Below are 19,419 nucleotides of genomic sequence, written 5' to 3' on the forward strand. Positions count from 1 at the left end.
GGTTCATTTGTAAAAGCGTGAGGGTTCTTTCCCCTCAAAAGAACATTATACTGATGATAAACAGTAATGATGAACTGCGCAGGTTCGGAGTGATGCTTATGAGATTGTCTTACTTAAATCTTAATGTCATAGTGGTTTAAATGGTTTAATGTGACGGTGTGCTGCCAGTTTAAGTGAAGAACAGTTTGCATTGTCTGCTCTTTTTTTTCCTCCTCCTATAAGACTTTAGTTTTACTAAACTGATTAAAAGCAATGAATGTTTACAATACGCAAATAACAATTAATTACATAATTGCAAGTTCAAGTCTGTAATAGTAAAATTGATTCTCAAAAAGACTATTTAGTACATTTGTTTGGTCTGATCCACAACTAGTATGTGAAAATCAGTCTCTCCTGTTTTTGAAAACATACAAATAAATACAAGAGAAAAAAAGTGCATTTATTATGGAGGATCTGCAACAGAACGATCCAAACAAGACTTGAGCAGCTCATTTAGCCCTCATAGGCCCAGCAACTGGCTGAGTCGAACAAATATAAACCGGGGGATCCATCACCTCTCCCCCGTAACATCCCCTTCTGAACTCGACCCTGATGCTGTCAAAATGTTTAAAAGCTTAACCAGCTAAATCATATTATTTTCAAGTTAAAATAAACATAAAAGAACAAAAACAAACAAGTCAACACATTTTAATAACACACCTATATAAGGCGATAAAAATTGTTGCGATTACCACACAAGTAACACAGCTCCTTAAAAAGAAAAAAGTTGTCTGACTGATTGTTGAGTCCGTCATAATCGAGAAAAGAGATGGACTCCATCTTCTCTTCTGCCCTGTTGAAATAGGGAGCCAGTTGACTGCAAGCTGTGAGCTCACAGCTGTCGGCCTCTCATGTTTTGTAGGAGGGGTGTTAATAAGGGGTGTGTCCGGCACAGCCCCCTCTATGAGATTGACGGGACTGGTTAATCAGATTCAGAGTCACTGCTGTCTTCTGATGATGAGCTGCTGGAGCCGTCTGATTGGTCATCGTCGTCTCTATCATCATCTTCGTTCTGTACCGCAATGAAATATCAAGTTAAAATAAAAATTAATGACTCTCAGCTTTGTCATGCTTTTTGAGCAGATTTGAAATGAACCTCATCATCGTCGTCGTCATCGTCGTCGCTATCTGTGCTGCCAGACGATTCATCATCTTCATCGTCCGAGTCTGAGGTGTCTGTTTTATCATCATCTGATTCTGATGTGTCCTGCTGGAAACAAAAGTCGAATTTTAGCAACTTAAGTTTCTGGGGTACCATTGACTACCATAGTAGAACGAGTTTTTGTATCATTCTTTTTGTTTCCTTCAACACAGAATAAAGATTTTAGCACCTTTGACAACCATTTTGTGCCCCAGAAATCTCAGTTGCTAACATTCTTCCAAATGTCTTTGTGTTTTTAAACAAACAAAGAAATGTATACAGGTTTGAAACAACTTGAGGTGGAGCGATTCATGACAGAGTTTTCATTTTTGGGTCAACAATACCTTTAAACATTCAAGCCTTTACATACAATCCACAGCATTTAGCCATGACTGAGGTTTCGTGTAGCCGGTGTGAGTGATTCGCCTTGAGAGAGTGGGCATTACCTTGGCTCGGTACGCCATGGAACGTTTGCCCCCCCCAACAGCCACTGTTGTGGGTCTGGCACCTACCGCCTTCCCCTTGGTGACTCGGACTTTAGCCCCAGGACCTTGTGCTTTTGTTGTGCTTCGCCGTTTCTGTGAGGGTAGAGAGAGGACGGGGTGGAGGTGCAAGGAGAGAACGGCACAGAAAAAACATGTTCAAGCTAAAAACCATGATTAGTAGTGCAGCCCTAATAACATTTTCAGGTCAGGTCAGTTTGATCAAAGATACGCATGTGTTATTTTGAATCGGAAGAACATATATGCTATAAAACAGCCGCTACAAGCAAAGTCTACCAAATTAAGCCATAACATCAACTTAACTAGCCTGCCATGCAATACAAGGGGAAGGAGTGTACAGACTGGAAATGTTACACTAAAATTGCAGAGCATTGCATTACAATTTGATATACTGACGCAAATATCGAACGATTACTTACCGTAGAGGAGAACTCTTTATAAACTGCACGCTCTTGAGGAGAAAGTGACTAGGAAACGGCAAAACGGAGAGAAAAATACGTAACGTGAAATCTCTAAAATGTCACACTTATAAACACACAAATTGAAATGGTATTTGTTTTGAAGCTCCAAATGATTCACCAAACGTCCTACCTTAACCCAGGCTTCAAGCTCGGCTTTGTACTCGAGCTGTTGCTCCTCCACCTGTTTCTTATATTTGTCCTTCTGAGTCTGATTGAGCTTGTGCCACCGTTTGCCGATCTCCACCATGCGCTCCTTCAGGCTGAAGTGATTCAGCTCGCCACTGGTCAGGAGTTCCTGAGAGAACATCTGATAGCCACTCCTGAGGTCGAAATGACGAGAGAAACGGAGAACAGGTTGATTCTATTTTGTTGCGGAAAGAGCAGAGGAAGTGAAAACGAAACACACAACACTCACACAGGGGGCTTCTTGGGCTCTCCGTCGAATTTTGGCTTTCTTTGGCCTTGTCCTGACAGGACGGTTCTCGTCTCTAACAGCTCTCTCTGCAGGACAAAAAGGGGATAAAAGTGTCATGAAAAGTATTGCTCCTGCAAGCAACAATATATAAGACAATAATGATGTACTGTATATATTTAGATGAAACATAAGATTATGCAATAATGGCTGTATTGATGGCGAGTCACATTTTCAGTGAATACATTTCGATTGAACACAGTTTGAGATACAAGTTCATTCACTGCAAACCCCTCCACCTTTATTTAAGGGAGGGGTGTGAGGGGTAACCAACATTTTGACATTTCTTCAGGACAGGTGAGAGGACAGTGGTCAAATGTCTGGTCACTGACCACGGTCCGGTACTGAACCTCGTATCGCTTCTGGTCCTCAGCAGCCTTCTTGATCCAAGGAATCTTCTCCTTCTTTTCCATGGCCTTCCAGGCAGCATCCATTGCGTTTTGCGCTTTTTTCCTGTCATTCTGCAAAGAACATAAGTTTATCAACGTTAATAAATCGCTTTGGATATGTGCTTTTGCTAAAATGAATACATTTCGTTTCTAGAATAAACTTTCTCTCCAAAACCAAAAATCAAGCACAGACAGTAGGTTTCCATTACCATATTCAAAATAAAGATTGTTGGATTTCATCCAATAAAATTCAATGTGGTTGGTCAGGATGCTCAAACAGATCCAGTGTTAGTTAAATAAATTATATAGTTGTCCTGTTTAGTCACCGCATGTTTGATTGAATATAACAGAACATCACAACATGCTACGCTTACCCTGTATTTAGCCAGATAGTCTCCTATCACGCTCTGCTGCCACATTTCCTCAGGAGTCTTGGGAGTTTCAGGAAGTAGTGTTTTTTTTTTACCGTCTCGCTTGTCTTTTGCGAGCATCCACTGATCCGTTTCAGGGTCACGACACCGATCCTACACAACAACATGGTAACTCAGACATAGCTCAAGAGCAAAACAGCATGCAAGTTTATAAACATCGCGCGCATGCTCACCTTCACAGATGGGGATTTAGCCCTCAGGGGGCTGCCGACACCCGCCAGGTTCTGCTTGTTGCCGCCAGGCTTCTCCTCTGACAACACACGGTCCCTCTCCTCTTCTGGGAGACTCTGCGGAAACACAGAGATTGCTTATTATAATTAAAATAAGCAGAGACTCTTGATAGACTGTGGCTTGACAGACTCGGTGCGGGCAGGACATTCTTACCTCAATAAACCTTTGAAGGTCAATCTCATACTGTTTCTTTTTCTGAAAACACGGAATTATCATTATTTATAGAGAGTCATGAAAAATCTGAAATTTTGCTCATAACTGTTTGATCATTTTGATTCTGAATCGATGGGGCAGACGGACCTGTTCACATCGTTTCTGGAAACTGTCCTTCTCTTTCTGTGTCATCATCTTCCACTGCTTACTGCACAGAACCATTCGCTCCGTGCTTGGCACATCCTTCATGTTTACCATTAGTTCAGCGCAGTAAAGAGAATATCCATTCCTGCAGAAAGTAACCATAAATATTAATACACTTTAATATAATTAGTACAACTGCAAAAGTATGGGGAAAATACCCATAAACCAAGTTCATAACCGTCCAAATTGCTTAGAAAATGTTCTCTTTAGTAGCAAGGAAATCAAAAAGGACAATTATTTTTTCATATGAAAAATTGCAGCGTTTATGATGAATGATTTATCTGTGCATATCATTTTTAATTCATTCATTCACATGCTCTCATAATCTTTAATAAAAAATCTGAAACTCCAAATATCATCTCTTCTTTGCGTGACCTATGTATGGACACGGGGGAGGGACTATACTGACTGTTCAACCCCCAGACCTCAAATTTCCAACGATACAATCAATTCCCAAAGATAAAAATTAAGCCTTTTGCCCCGTTCCACCAAAGATACTTACGGTGGTGGTTTGGTTGGCCGGCCATCAAACTTGTCCTTGAGCTGTCTTTCAGCTTTGGTAAGAACAGACTTAACATGCTCCTCAGAGTTTGCCTCTGGATGAGCTTCGAGATACGCTCTCATGGTGTCCTGTATAAGGAAGCAGTAATTCAGACGAATGCTCACAATTTCCTTTATTACCTTTGCTCGGGGTAGAAAGCAGTCTTACCTCATACTGTTTCTGCAGCTCTAGAGCTTTGCTGATCCATTTCAGCCTCTTCTTGTCTGGGAGTTGGGACCACTGTCTGCGTAATGCTTCCTTCAGCTCCTTCTGACTTACCTGTGGGTTGCCATTAAAACAAATAACACATTTTGGTGAGACGTGAACGAAGACCATATGACCTTTAGTTCCATTTTTTGACAAATGATTTTACATCTGGGTGAATTTTCATGTAGGTCTTCTTTTCATGGTTGTACCACAGCTGCTGAGGGGTCTTAGGCTTCTCTGGGAGGTCTGACTTCTTTCTCTCCTCTATTAAATCTGGGTGGTCCTCCCTAAAAATAACAGAAGTTTCACGCTGTATCACCAATAAAGAAAATGGTATTTTGGGACAATGAAGGTGGACACTAACTTGAATCTTGCCATGTTCTTCTCAAACTCCTCTTTCTCACTCTGGAACTCTTGAATGTACTTGATCTGACAGAGTAACAGGAGAAATTTAACACATGATATTTCACTGAAACTTTCAAGTCTCCAAAAAGAATGTCTTCATACAAATACGAAAACAGCTGACTATTCACATACACACTCACCTTCTTCTTTTCAGGGAGTTCCTTGTATTTTTTGGACAGAATCTTTGTGAGATCTAAGTTGCTCATCTCAGGGTGGATTTTTGCATATTTGGCGCGCTTCTCCATAAAGAAGCGAAAGTAGGGAGTGAGAGGTTTCTTTGGGAAGTCTGGGTGTGTCTAAAACAATTTACAAATAAATGAGATTAACAGATAAGCACCACACAATAACTTTACAAAGGTTTGAAATCTAAATTGTTATGTAGTCTTACCTTCAGTTTCTTCCCTTTGTAAGGGTTCTTCACATATTCAATTGCATCAAAAATGACCTCTGTCATTGTTCTGTATTTACGGACCTATGAGTGGAAATAGAACAGTCCGATCATAACTTTTCCAAAATATTCAATAACAAGTCCTGACTGAGGTTGACATTCATTTATTTTATGAATTAAAATATAAATAAAACCACAAAACACAATTTTAATTGAGATTCAACATACACATCCAGTGTTTTTGTTTGAAAACTTTGGCTCACCTCTGTAGAAACTTTCTGCCATTTCTGCTTGCACATTGCTCCAGTGAAAACGCCAAAGCCCACCTTGTCCCAGTCAAAATGAGACTCTGTGGTTTTATATTTCATACCGTCCGCTTCAGGTAACAGACTGCGTATCCTCTCCAGCAGCATCAGACAGTCCTCTTTGCTCCATGTATCTACAACTAACACAGAGAGAGCACACCGAATGCAGTGAACATTTTGTATGGACAAAATCACAGTTGTGTGTCAATCCACCATCGTGTGACCTCACCTGTCTCACTCTTGATGCGTCCAGTCTGGCTGCCTGCCACGCTGGTGCTGCCATTCATGATGACAGATGTCTGTAAACTCCAACTTGACGCTTCAGTGGCCAAGTGGCTGCATGGGGAGATCATACAAGATGTTAGTGTGCATTCATCCGTAGACATATCACATGATGCAGGACTGCTAAGAACAAAGGTGAACGTGGGATAAAAAATGGCTGCTCAATAAACGGGGCTGATTCAATTTGGATGAATGGTCCTCTCATTGTGATATGATTGCTGATATTTTTGGGATCTCATCACTGCCACCCAGAGGAAGATGTGGCCATGCCCCGCCTCTAATCCACCTCGGCAGGGAAGCATCGTCGCGCCGTGGCCATACTAGCGCATCGGAGAACGAAACGGTTCGGTACTGTGAACCTACACGCACAATACATATCGACTATTGAACGTCTATTTGCGTTTGAGTTAACGACTTTAACGTAACGCACACACAAGACCGACATTTCGGCGTGGCAGCTGCCCAAGTAATCCCGCGATTTGAGGATGCGAGAGAAAACGAAAGTCAAGTGAGGACCGTGGTCGTCTTCGGAAGAATGAGGAGAAAGACTTCTTCGGATTATGTAATCGCCAGCAGTGCGACGTGAAATCCGCAGATGGATATATGTGCACGGGACCCTCGACCCGTCTCCTGTCATGTCAGCCGAGATGCGACTGTGTCCTGTTCTCCACATGCTGACAGTCCGGCACATCCATAGGCGAGTACTTCGTGGATACATGTATTGCAGCTCTTTCGCTTTTTAACATTAAACGGCAATCGGGGCTTTAAAGTAAATGCTTGTTTAATCTGCTTGATAACGATCCGTATAGTAAAATCACATTTACCTTCAACCTCGAGTCGTGCGTCTGCTTTTGTTTCCTAAGTGAGGAAACAATACCGTAACTTACTTTAGTATTAATCGACTTGCTTTTTGCTCATTTCAGTAAACCCACAATATGCAATAAAATTCAACGCATCGCCGTGTCGAGTCTCCACTGCATGCTGCACCGAGTGCGTATGGAAAGCCGCGCGCCCGCGTCCTTCTCGCGGTTTGGCGTAGCTGCGCGCCCGCACGAGGCGCGGGGTTTCTCGGCAAAGTGTCATTCCCGCCCGCGCGCAAGGTCAATTCGACCAAAAAACACATAATAATAACGACAACAAAAATCAATTTCTCTGCAACACAATCCCCTCCTTAACACGTATTAAACGCTTTATTTGTAAGAAAGTTTTACGCGAAGTACTTTAGCATAAAGTAAACTTGCAAAAATGCATAATGTACATTAATAATCACGTTGACAACCAAGTATCGTAATGGATTCTTTCACCGTGTGAAGGCCACTCTAGCTGGATCAATTCTTGAGCAGAAAAATAAGTTTTGTGTGACGCACCGACCGTTACACTGTTTGGAGCCCCAGTAATGGCGTCTTTATTCCGGCAGGAGTCACCACGCAGCTTCCGCTGGCACGAATGCCTAAGCTAGTGCGCGAGCGATTGGCGAAAGTACGTGGAGTATTGCTTACATCAATAAAATTGGCGAAATGATATACAAAACAACAATCTATTTACCAGCTGATATATCTCGCATTATATATAGATATATATACACATGCACATTTGGACATTTTTGCAGGCATAAGGGGAAAATCCCAAAACGCATTATATCATTTTAAAATGAAATCCGTCATAAATATGTGCTTAAATGTTTGATCCTAATCACATGTCAAATTTACGTGAAAGCACGCCGTGTTCTGGCGAATCAGAATGAAAACGAGAGGTATGAGCGGGCGCTTGTGCCTTCCCTCGCCCCAGAGCCTTCACTGCAGAGCCGCCATGAATGTTACAAAGACTCGGCGACGAGCAATGTGAAAATCGTTCGAAACGGGTCCAAAAATCATCAAACGACTCACCTTTTTCCAAATCTGGCCGCGAATGTTCCTATCGATTTGCGATGTGTCCGTGTTAAGCGGTGTTTTTGATTTGAAGTATCTGTTTTTTAGCCGTAAACCCCGGGGAGTCAGGTCGAAACGAATCCGACAAAAGGAGCGTCTGGTTCGGTATGAAACTCCGCCCAGCGCCGCAGGGGGAGGAACTCCGAGGGAAAACATGCGAGAAAAATGGAGACAAAAGGTGGAGGCTTAAACTTAAATAGTTAGTTTTATTTTGAAATGCAATGCACACTTTCGCGTGTTATTACTCGAATGGGTGTTCATTTTAAAACATTTTAAAGAATCGGTTTGCCCGGCGTTAAATTACGTTGAGTAGAGATCTAGTGTTTTTTACCGTCATGTAGGTAATAATAAAAGAAAACATTAATTTTCGTTTATAATTAAATGCGAATCGTCTTTTATGGCTGTGCATTTATGCCTGACAAGAAACACAAGAGCAGGACTCTTAGCCAACACTTGCTAAAGAGATTATAGTTGGGCGCCCACCGTCACATTCATTCGGTTCCCGGTGCGACTACAGCGGCCTCTGGGCTCCAAAACCTCGCCTAAGCGTGACCCAAAAAAGCCTGTTGTGTTTGGCTCCATCGTGCTGTTTGACGTTTGACTGGCGTGTTGGCCTAGACGACGCAGACTGTTTGTGCTTAACTCCCACTATTGAAACCCACTTTGACTGTGATGATCCAGGAGCTGTTTTCTCTCAGACTGAGTCAGAGCTCCATTGACTCTCACGCATTCTGATTGTACACAATCGTCACGTTGTCGGAGATGTCTTTATGTGAAACTGACCAATGGCGCAGTGAAAGGAGGAGACAGCCTCCACTGACTCAACCCCGAGTGGCATCTGCCTGCAAACCCGGTGGCTGCACTTTCAGGACCGTATTTCTAGGACCCTAGGTTTTATCGACGAGTGCATCTTATGGGATCAGTTACCCGCCACAAGTATTGTGGTCATGGTTTGAAAAATAATGAGCGTAAATAAAAAAATTGAAAACACGTGTAAAATAATAGCGCAAAAAACTAAAAAACAAATGCAAACAACAAACAACGCGTTCACGGATTGAAAAGTAATAAGCGTGAATCCAAAATGTTAACACGTTTACAATAGTTCTGCATAAAACTTGAAACATGAATTCAACATTTTCCAAATCACAAACAAAATCAGGTTTCGCTCATATTTATTTTTTTGTCCGTGCTTACGGTCTTTTCCCCTTTGCTCTCGTTTCCACTTTCTGCGCTTGGTTTTCTAAATGCTGCAGTTCAAGTTTCATGGTAATTAGGGCGGGCTTCGGCGCCACCATTGGTCCACTAGTTCTAGATTGACAGCTCCTCCTCTAGCCAATCAGTCAACGAGGGTGTTGACGTCACCCCAAACGCGACTCGCTCGCGGCATACCTCTGAAGATGGATTATATCCGTCAGCTGCAAATCGCGGACAACCACAGGTAATTAAACATCATTATATCGTTACTGAGTGTCAGATACACTTCTTATATCTGTAATGAGTTCGCTCTGCCAGGCTTGTTGTCCGATTCGACCATAAGTCGTTAAATTGACATGTGCCCAGCTGGGTTTAGTCAGCGGTGCTATCGTTTAGTTATTCTATTGAGTTATTTAAGATTATTGGCTGTATATTTAGAAAAAGACTGAATTGGTGTAAATGCGTGATGTTGCTAGCTCATGAGAATGATAATACCATGCATATCTTAACTAATTTAGATTTGCACGTCATGTAACATTAGCATCTTTTCTAACGGGTGAAGTTTACATTAGTTGACTAATGTTGAGAAATTCTGGCTGGTAACCATCTATCATTAATAAACATTATCCAGGTTAACTGTCCTTTAAATACTAAATAAATGTTATTGCAATGCTTTCATAAATATACCCATTTTATTTTACGTTGCAACCTTGTGCTAAAATTGTTTACAAAGCAGTTATTCCCTATGCAACATTCTGAGTTGCATCAGTGCTTGGCCTGTATGGATTGCTGGACACGATTATGGAAAGGATCTCTGCAAGAAACAACACAGTAAGTTACATTTCTTTACCAGCAATGTTTTTTTAACAGCAGTTTATAATTCTGTCGACTTGCATTTTTTCCAGAAAGATGTTGACAACATCCTCAGCCACATTTCTCCTGAAATCAGTGCAAGAGAGAGTTCCACAACTTTGGTAAAGAGGAAGATCATGAGCTACTTTTAATTATATTAACATCAAGAAACGTAGAGCTGGGCTTTGCATTGTATACTATATTTAAAATTCGCTAACTCGAACGCTATTTTAGCATTTATTGAGTGCAGTGGATCTGTGAATTTCATCTAAAGCGAATCTATAAATTTCAGTAAAAACAAGCTGCTAACTAAACTTGAACTCTGATCAATGTTGTTATGTCATGACCAAGAGTTTCAGAAAGCTAACCGATAAAGTTGAAAGCTTTTTACAAGCATTTATTGGACAAATGTGAAATTTAGAACCACCAAAAGACAATTATCTTGCCGATTTAATACTTGTCTTTCATTTATTAATGTTTCTATATTGTATTATATACTAAATGTTTGCTAAATTATACACTGTTTGCTTTTTTTTTTAAATAGTAGTAGACTTGGTTGTCTCACCTCACTCTCTTAAAGACTGTTATATTTGCATTATATTATTTTTTCCATTTTATTTAGCATTTGAGTTAATTTTGATTTAATATAGATATCATTGCTGTCGTGTGGAAATTTCCTAAAATTGTATTTTCCATTATTATTGGTCACTCTTTTGCATTATTTTAATAAAGCCTTCTGAAAGTGACTGCTTTTATTTTATTTTCAGGCAAAAGGTGTTAATTTATACATCACTTCCTAATATATTATGGAGAAATGGAGTATACAAAAATTTGTGTATACAGTTTTTATTTTCTTTGTTCTAAGCATAATCACATTTATAATGGTGTTAAATGACAGAAATTATAACAATTATAGTCTGGGGCTTTAAGATTCAAGTATCAACAGGCTGTGTCACAAAATTGAACACTAAATAAATATCTGAGATTTGCTTATTAGTTCTGAACTGAGCTAACGGCATACACTCATCCACATGAGGGACTGTTACTCCAGTGTTTTGCTCCCCAATGAGTCCTCAAGTGCTGTCTTGCTCCTAAAGGTCCTAGGATAAAAGAAATACATGTTTTAAATGTTGTAACTGTTTCCTAGGTACACACAAGTGTTATTACTGTTCCCCTTCAGTCGGTCTCTCGACGTTGTGAGAGACTGACTGGGGTTTGATCTTGAGAACCTACCTTCTCCGAGATAATTAATTAATAAAACGCCAATGGGCTTGGCGAATGGCACGCGCACGCCAGTCTCCGCCCCGTGCATACGGGTATAAAGGAAGATGGCGGCGGTCATTCACTCATCCTTTGTTCTTCGGAACCTGTGTGTTTGCTGATGCTACACGCGATACTCGACTTCGAGAAAAACCTGCTGGATTTATGACGCGGAGCAGCGGACTTCTCCTTTCGGTGGACTTCCCCTGGGCGTTTCGGCAGAAGGCTACAGACCTTAAGAGGTAAGTCCCTCCGGCTACGAGCATGTTTCGTAGCTGTATCCTTGGGTGCGACAGACTCATCCCGGAGTCTGACGGCCATGATTCCTGTGTCACTTGCTTGGGGCTCAAGCATGCTGAGGCAGGTTTTCACTGATGCAATGTCCCGTGTGTGCGGACATAGCAATCAGGGTGTTGCGGTCACGGTTGGCTACGTTCTTTCGAGCGCTGCCACCACCCCGTCTGTTTCCCAGGCGTGTTCAGCTGCCGTTTCGGCGAGGTTGACCGCTTTGGCGAGCGGCGGGGGTGATTTAGGGACGCGATAGATGTCGCTCCGTCAGCTTCACGCTCGCGGACCATCTATACCTCTTCACGCTCACCTGGTTCGTCCCCTACGAGCGGCAGACGGCCGTCTCATAGTGGTAAGACTTCGCACACGGATGATGACGCTATCTCTGTCGCTGCGTCGGACAGCTGCCTGCTGGCATCGGATGCGGAAGAGAGCTCCGGAGGAGACTCAGGCTAAGATGTCGGCCATGCTTTCCCGGGCAGCCGCGTGCATCGGGTTGCAGGGTGTAACAACATCCTCGCCGGAACGCTCGCGGCTAGATGCGCGGTTTCGGGGGCGTGGTCAAAAGCCACGCCCCGCTCCGTTACCATTTTTCCCGGAGGTGCATGACGAGCTCGCCAAGTCCTGGAATGCGCTCCTTTTGGCGCGTTTCAGGCCGGAGGGCTCTGTGGCTGTGACTTCCCTGGTTGGTGGGGCGGCTAGAGTCTATGTTGACGTTCCCCGCGTGGAGCGTGCAGTCGCGGGCCTCTTGTGCCCGCAGACAGCTGCCACTTGGGGGGGCTCGACCTAGACTCCCGTCCAGAGCACGTAAGCTCTTCGACACTCGTCGAGGACTTGCAGTGCTGCTGGACGAACCGCCTCCGCTCTCCACGCCATGGCGGTCCTCCGGGTTTTTCAGGTAAGTCCTGAAGGATTTGGACGGCGGGAAGTTCGACCCAACTCGTATGAGAGCTACGTACTGCCACAGACCTCGCGCTACGAGCGACGAAGGCCACGGCACGTGCACTGGGTCGGTCGATGTCCACAATGGTGGTCCAAGAGAGGCATCTGTGGCTTAGTCTTGCGCAGGTGTGCGGCGCCCAGAACGTCGGTTCTGGATGCGCCCATCTCGCAAGCAGGGCTGCTTGGTGATACCGTGGAGGACGGCAGTTCTCCGCGGTCTGGCAGACTGAGGCGATCGAACAGATCCTGCCACGCGGCAACGTGCCCGCCAACAGGTCGGCATGGTCTCGGGCACAGTCTGGTTCCCAGCAGCCCTGCCCTCCCGCGGCGGCCCTCCGGTTAAGGAACCTCCCAGAGGACGACCCACCAGAGGTGGACCCCCGCGGAAGAGGGCATCTGTTCCCCGTCAGCAGCCCGCCAAGAGGTTCTTTAAAGCGGCCCTGACGGGACGAACCAGGGGGAGATTTTACTGGGCCCGAATCCCGGCCTTTCCTATGCCGGATCGGAAAAGGACGCTGCCTGCCGCGTTCCATCGAGTCTGGGCCCTTTTCAGGGTCCGGCGCCCACTTACTCACAAAGAGACAAATCTCCCCTGGGTTTTCCTCCACAACACTCTCGTCCAGACGGTGTATGGGATGGATCGGGCCGCCGACCGCAATCTCCTCCGGACATTGCGTCGGGCCGCCTGAAGCAGGTAAACATACAGAGCCGTCAACCTCCCTGGGGGTCCCCCCTGGCGAGGTGACCGTACTGTCAGCCACCGAACCAGCCTCCCCCGGCACGGTGAGGCAGATTGTCCCTCTGGTCCCGTTGTCATGGTTCTTGGGCGCTTGGTAGCGCACCAGCCCGTCACACTGGATAGAGAGGACGGTCCGTCTCGGTTACTCGATCCAATTCGCCAGGCGCCCCTCCCAAGTTTCGTGGCATTCTGTACACCTCGGGGCGAGGAGAGAATGCTTCCGTACTTTGGCAGGAGGTCGCCGCCCTTCTGGCGAAGGGTGCGGTTGAACCCGTCCCTATAACCGAGATGTCGTCCGGGTTTTACAGCCAGTACTTCATCGTGCCCAAAAAAGGGCGGGGGGCTGCGGCCCATTTTTTTTGGATCTGCGGCACCTGAACAAGCACCTGCACAAGCTGCCGTTCAGAGTGCTGACGCAGAGGCGCATCCTGGTACGTCACCAGGATTGGTTCGTGGCGATCGACCTGAAGGACGGGTACTTTCACGTCTCTATTCTCCCCCGACACCGGCCGTTTCTACGGTTCGCGTTTCAGAGGCTCCTGGGGCACATGCCGTCCTCGACGGGGGTAAACCCTCTCGGGTTGATGCACATGCGGCCGCTTCAGCACTGGCTACAGAGTCGGGTTCCCTGGACGGCGTGGCACGCCGGCACCAGGCGGATTACGGTAACGCCTCAGTGCCTTCGCACTCTTTTACCCTGGTCAGACTTGACCTTTTCTCCCAGCGGGGGTCCCGCTCGGACAGGTTTCGAGGCGTGTCGTGGGAACGACAGACGCCTCCCTGCAAGGGTGGGGTGCGGTGTGCAAGTGGGCACGCAGTATCGGGTCGGTGGACAGGTCCCCGACTGCGTTGGCATATCAACTGCCTAGAGTTGTTGGCAGTCCTTCTGGCACTGAGGAGGCTCCAGCCCCTCGTGCAGGACAAACACGTGCTAGTCCGGTTGGACAGCACGACTGCCGTAGCGTACATCAATCGCAAGGCGGCATACGCTCACCGCAGTTATCACAACTCGCCCGACGCCTCCTCCTTGGGAGTCAGCAGGTGAATCCCTGCGGGCCACGTTTCTTCTGGGCAACCTGAACCAGACAGCCGATGCGCTCTCTCGACAGTGTACTCCCCACGGAGAGTGGCGACTCCATCCCCGTGCAGCCCGGCTCATGTGGGAAGCGGTTCGGCAGGCACAGGTGGACCTGTTGCCTCCCCGGACTCCACCCATTACCCGCTATGGTATTCCCAGACCGAGGGTCCCCTCGGCACGGATGCCCTAGCACACAGCTGGCCGCGGGACAAGCGGAAGTACGCCTTCCCCCCAGTGAGCCTCCCTGCACAGGTCCTGTGCAAGGTCAGAGAAAGGGGCATCAGGTTCTGGTGAGTGGTGCCATACTGGCCCAACCAGACCTGGCTCTCGGATCTGGTAGATCTGACGACAGCCCCCCTGGCCCATTCCCCTGACGAAGGACCTTCCGTTGCAGGGGAAGGGCACGTTGTGGCACCCCAACGCAGGCCTCTGGAACCTCCATGCCTGGCCCCTGGACGGGACGAGGGCTTGCCCGTTAGCGGTCCGGGAGACTGTCTTACAGGCTAGAGCCCCGCCTCTAGGCGGTCATACGCTTATAACAATTGTCCTGGTGTTCTCCCCGGGAGGAGAACCCGTGGAGTTGCCTGATCGGGTCAGTGCTGACCTGCAGGTAAGTATCCCCGTCAGCACAACCTGGTCACCAGGTTCCTCAGGAGCGCGAGAAGGGCGTGTCCGCCTTGGCCGCGCTCCGTACCCTCTTGGGACCCTAATGTGGTCCTACAGGGCCTTGGTACGGCCCTGGTGAGCCCCTAAATATTGCAATCTTCCTCAGCTGGATGAAAGATGCACTCTTTGTGGCGCTCACCTCCATCAAGAGGGTGGGGGACCTACAGGCATTCTCTGTGTCCCAAAGGTGCCTGGAACTCGGGATCGGTAATTCTCACGTGGTCCTGAGATCCTATCCCGACGACGTGCCCAAGCTTCCCACTACTCCCTTCCGGGACCAGGTGGTGAACCTGCAGGCGCTCCCCTCCGGAGAGGAAGACCCAACCTTTCTATGTGTTGTGTCCAGTACGCGCGCTGCGCCTCGTCTGGACCACACACAGAGCCTCAGAAGCTCTGAGCAGCTCTTTGTCTGTTCTGGGAGACGGCACCCGGGGGGGGCTGTCTCCAAACAGAAGTGGCGCACTGGGTACCAATCCCAGGATCGCCGTGCCCGCTGGCAGTGAGAGCCCACTCCACTCGTGGGCACTGGCACAGGGCGCCTCTCTGGCAGACATTGTAGAACTGCGGGTTGGGCTACGCCCAGTACCTTCACGAGATTTTACAATCTCCACGAGGAACCAGTTGCAGCACATGCCCTTAAACGCCGCCAACGTTTAGGGTGGGCTCCTGGTTTGGGCGTACGCCTGCGAAAGCGCCTTCTCCCCTCACCAGGTGAGACTAGTGCGCTATTGTAGCCTACCTACTTTCCCCTCTCGGGCGAAGTATAGGCATTCCATCCATCACTAAGCATTGCACTTGGTAACAGACTGAGCGGAGCCGTCTGTTAGAACCAGGTCCGTTACAGGTAGAGTCATCCCTGCTCAGGCAGACCCCTGTATTAGGACTAGTGCCCCATACGTAGTGACTCCCCTCTGGGTCGTCCCGTGTGTTGAATTCCTCACTCAGGATTTCCCGATTGGTGAATCTGTGACCTCCCCGCCGGTGGTAATCCCACCTGGATTGTCCCCCTATTCGGGCTAACACCTTTCCGCATGTTGTTCTCCCCGCCGGGGAGACCATGTCATGTCTCCACATGTACCTCCCCTCCGGGTAGGATGTGGCCTCCGTAGCACACTCTTCTAAGAGGAGAGCAGTGTTTCCCCAGTGTTCGGCTCCGGACAGCTCCTCGCTACTAGAGGCGTACGCCACTGTCCGTGAGGCCGTCAGTAGAGGCTTCTCGGTATGACCAATACTATATGACTGGAAGATTACGTCTCGCGGTAGCACTCTGGGACTCGCTAGCCCAGTCAGGGTCGCTCCGCTAGAGGTCGTGATATCGGTGCAAGCGCTGTGGCGTTTAAGATTGATCCCCAGTCAGTCTCTCACAACGTCGAGAGACCGACTGAAGGGGAACGTCTCGGTTACGTCTGTAACCTCGGTTCCCTGATGGAGGGAACGAGACGTTGTGACTTCATGCCACAACGCTGCACCGAATCACTGCAGTGAACGGGAGTGCCCTCTCAGGTTCCTCAGTACAAAGGGTGAGTGAATGACCGCCGCCATCTTCCTTTATACCCGTATGCACGGGGCGGAGACTGGCGTGCGCGTGCCATTCGCCAAGCCCATTGGCGTTTTATTAATTAATTATCTCGGAGAAGGTAGGTTCTCAAGATCAAACCCCAGTCAGTCTCTCACAACGTCTCGTTCCCTCCATCAGGGAACCGAGGTTACAGACGTAACCGAGACGTTTTATGTAATTCCTTGTGTGACCTCTGTGTAATGTCTCCTGCCTGATAGAATTTCTCGGACACCGTCAGGGTTGTGGTAACAGCAGGTTTATTCTACTTCTGCATCTGCATTCATGACAAAGGATAACAGTGTTGTAAAGTCACCTCATGTGGACAAACAGCGCATGCTCTGTCTGGAAAGACGGCATCATGTCAAAGTTAGCTAACTATACTGGAGACTTTATATCAGATAACCAGATGGTTGACTTCATAAAACATGGCGAAATTAATCAACAACACATTAAATCTAGCTGAACATTAAATCTATGCTTCTCAAGTGAGTTAACATTGTTTATTCCACGGACATTCACAGACACGTTACCTCAAGGAAAATCCTCCGTTGCTCTGAGGATTACCCATAATTCTCCGTCATTACTAGCGTTCGCTGCAGGTACAACTTTATGACAGCAGGTGGCACAATAATCCCATTTAGTAGGATTTAACATGAATCCTTTTTAACTATGTTACACTTGCATCCGAGAAAAATTACCGAAACAAATCTGTTCCCTGGTAACAAAACGTTCAATTAGCACGTATTACTCAATTAATGCACTACTGTGAGAAAAGACATTTACATTTAGAAGACGCTTTTATCCAGCGGTTCAGGGAGCATACAGGAGCAATAATAAAATAGGTGCTAATACAAAGACGCTGCATGATGTGCTCGTCTAAATTAAGATATACATGGTATTATCATTCTCATGAGCTACGACATCACACATTTACAACAATACAGTCATTGTTTCTAAATACACAACAATCTTAAATAATTTAATAAGAGTAACTGTAAACTATAGTACCGCTGACTAAACCCAGCTAACTGGACACAACAAGCATGGCAGAGCGAACTCATTACAGATATAAGAAGTGTATCTGACACTCAGTAACGATATAATGATGTTTAATTACCTGTGGTTGTCCGCGATTTGCAGCTGACGGATATAATCCATCTTCAGAGGTATGCCGCGAGCGAGTCACGTTTGGGGTGACGTCAACACCCTCGTTGACTGATTGGCTAGAGGAGGAGCTGTCAATCTAGAACTAGTGGACCAATGGTGGCGCCGAAGCCCGCCCTAATTACCATGAAACTTGAACTGCAGCATTTAGAAAACCAAGCGCAGAAAGTGGAAACGAGAGCAAAGGGGAAAAGACCGTAAGCACGGACAAAAAAATAAATATGAGCGAAACCTGATTTTGTTTGTGATTTGGAAAATGTTGAATTCATGTTTCAAGTTTTATGCAGAACTATTGTAAACGTGTTAACATTTTGGATTCACGCTTATTACTTTTCGATCCGTGAACGCGTTGTTTGTTGTTTGCATTTGTTTTTTAGTTTTTTGCGCTATTATTTTACACGTGTTTTCAATTTTTTTATTTACGCTCATTATTTTTCAAACCATGACCACAATACTTGTGGCGGGTAACTGATCCCATAGCATCTGCCTGTTTTTCTGTCGAGTGTGTTAATCACTTATTTTTTTCGTTTAAAGGGGTGTTTCGCCGGAAATACGTGTTTTTCTTTGTTTCCATCTTCTCTAAAATGGACCGTTCTGTTCTTTTTTCTGTCAGCAATAAATGCTGTTTTAAATTTATCTTAATAAATAACTATTTTGCCTAAGAGCTGTGCTGGCAAAATATAAACATTAGGTACACTAGTAAAGTCAGTTATTTATGTCTAATGCATATATTACACAAGTTCTCTGAGACCTGGCACACGTCATAGGTGTGCATTTACTGAAAGTTAATTCATACCCATATAGAACGTCTGTCAACCAATCAGATTGAAGCATTCAAAAGCCCCGTGATTTAACATGATTTATTGTTTATTTTACTTGATGTGTTATAATATTATGCTAGTTAGTCACAAGAATAACTCAACCTTAAGCTGTTAGCAATGATGTTGTATTGTAAGAAATAAAGTAGTATTAGGGTGTAATAAACCCTTAAAAACTCTTTAGTGGGTGGAAATACTGTCTTTTTTGGGTGGTCCTCAAAAACTAGGGTCCTTGGGACTGCGGTTCTCCGTAGATGGCGCTGTCACAAAAACAGGGTCCTAGAAGTGTTGGTCCCATGAAGGTGACTGTACACACAAAAAATGTGATGACATGCTGTACATTTTTGTGACAAGTGCCCTCTGTCTGTCTTCCGGATTGATAAAACTGCATGATAGTATATGCATGGTTAACATTGTATTTCAGATCTACATCGTGTTTATGGGGTTTTCAGTCAATGCAACAAAGGGAACCATGATTCTTTTCGTGATCACAGACAATAATGCTGCTACCACCATCGATTAGCCACGAGATGGCAGTATAACTGCATGAAAATGGCACTGAATGTAGACCACAGTGGTCACTGCCATGACGTCACTGAAGCATACACATTTGAAAGGAATAGTTCACTGAAATATGATAATTCTCACAATAAAATAACCATTGTTCAGTTCTTCACAACTTCCTTCAGTTGTCATACAATATGCGTGTCCCCCTTTAAAATACATTTATTAACACACTGGAGTTGCGTGGTTTACTTTTATGACGGACGGCTGTGCTTT

General features: G+C 45.8%; 1 protein-coding gene and 1 long non-coding RNA gene across 22 annotated transcripts; one reads left to right on the forward strand and one right to left on the reverse strand.

Annotated features, from left to right (window-relative positions):
* Window positions 1–262: 262 nt before the first annotated feature.
* Window positions 263–8,932, reverse strand: ubtfl (upstream binding transcription factor, like). Of its 20 annotated transcripts, none has more exons than XM_079453489.1 (20): window positions 8,564–8,823; window positions 6,100–6,206; window positions 5,829–6,010; window positions 5,566–5,649; window positions 5,318–5,473; window positions 5,137–5,201; window positions 4,939–5,059; window positions 4,734–4,844; window positions 4,527–4,654; window positions 3,968–4,109; window positions 3,821–3,862; window positions 3,610–3,723; window positions 3,380–3,529; window positions 2,949–3,077; window positions 2,560–2,645; window positions 2,275–2,464; window positions 2,103–2,150; window positions 1,627–1,758; window positions 1,136–1,246; window positions 263–1,051 (listed from the first exon to the last, which is right to left on the reverse strand). In XM_079453489.1, exons 2-20 carry the CDS (start codon window positions 6,155–6,157, stop codon window positions 962–964), a joined length of 2,139 nt encoding a protein of 712 aa, XP_079309615.1. In that variant the 5' UTR covers window positions 6,158–6,206; window positions 8,564–8,823; the 3' UTR covers window positions 263–961. The 20 variants fall into 20 exon arrangements, with proteins under 20 accessions (XP_079309615.1, XP_079309614.1, XP_079309616.1 ...); XM_079453488.1 differs by lacking the exon at window positions 8,564–8,823 and adding an exon at window positions 7,411–7,532 and having other exon boundaries at window positions 1,136–1,249; XM_079453490.1 differs by having other exon boundaries at window positions 425–1,051; window positions 8,743–8,932.
* On the forward strand, window positions 7,948–10,871 carry LOC306892412. Of its 2 annotated transcripts, none has more exons than XR_013786464.1 (3): window positions 7,948–9,518; window positions 10,008–10,105; window positions 10,180–10,871. It is a non-coding gene; the product is annotated as an uncharacterized lncRNA (long non-coding RNA). The 2 variants fall into 2 exon arrangements; XR_013786465.1 differs by having other exon boundaries at window positions 8,141–9,518; window positions 10,011–10,105.
* Window positions 10,872–19,419: the final 8,548 nt, after the last annotated feature.

This window comes from Barbatula barbatula, assembly GCF_947034865.1.
Source record: "Barbatula barbatula genome assembly, chromosome: 3".
NCBI lineage: Eukaryota > Metazoa > Chordata > Actinopteri > Cypriniformes > Nemacheilidae > Barbatula > Barbatula barbatula.

Coding starts and splice junctions, on each gene's coding strand:
- ubtfl (XM_079453488.1), bottom strand. CDS start 6,157: ATGAATGGCAGCACCAGCGTGGCAGGCAGCCAGACTGGACGCATCAAG. Junction 2,646..2,948: donor AGGTTCAGTACCGGACCGTG/GTCAGTGACCAG, acceptor TTTGTCCTGCAG/AGAGAGCTGTTAGAGACGAG. Junction 1,759..2,102: donor ATAAAGAGTTCTCCTCTACG/GTAAGTAATCGT, acceptor CTACCCTCACAG/AAACGGCGAAGCACAACAAA.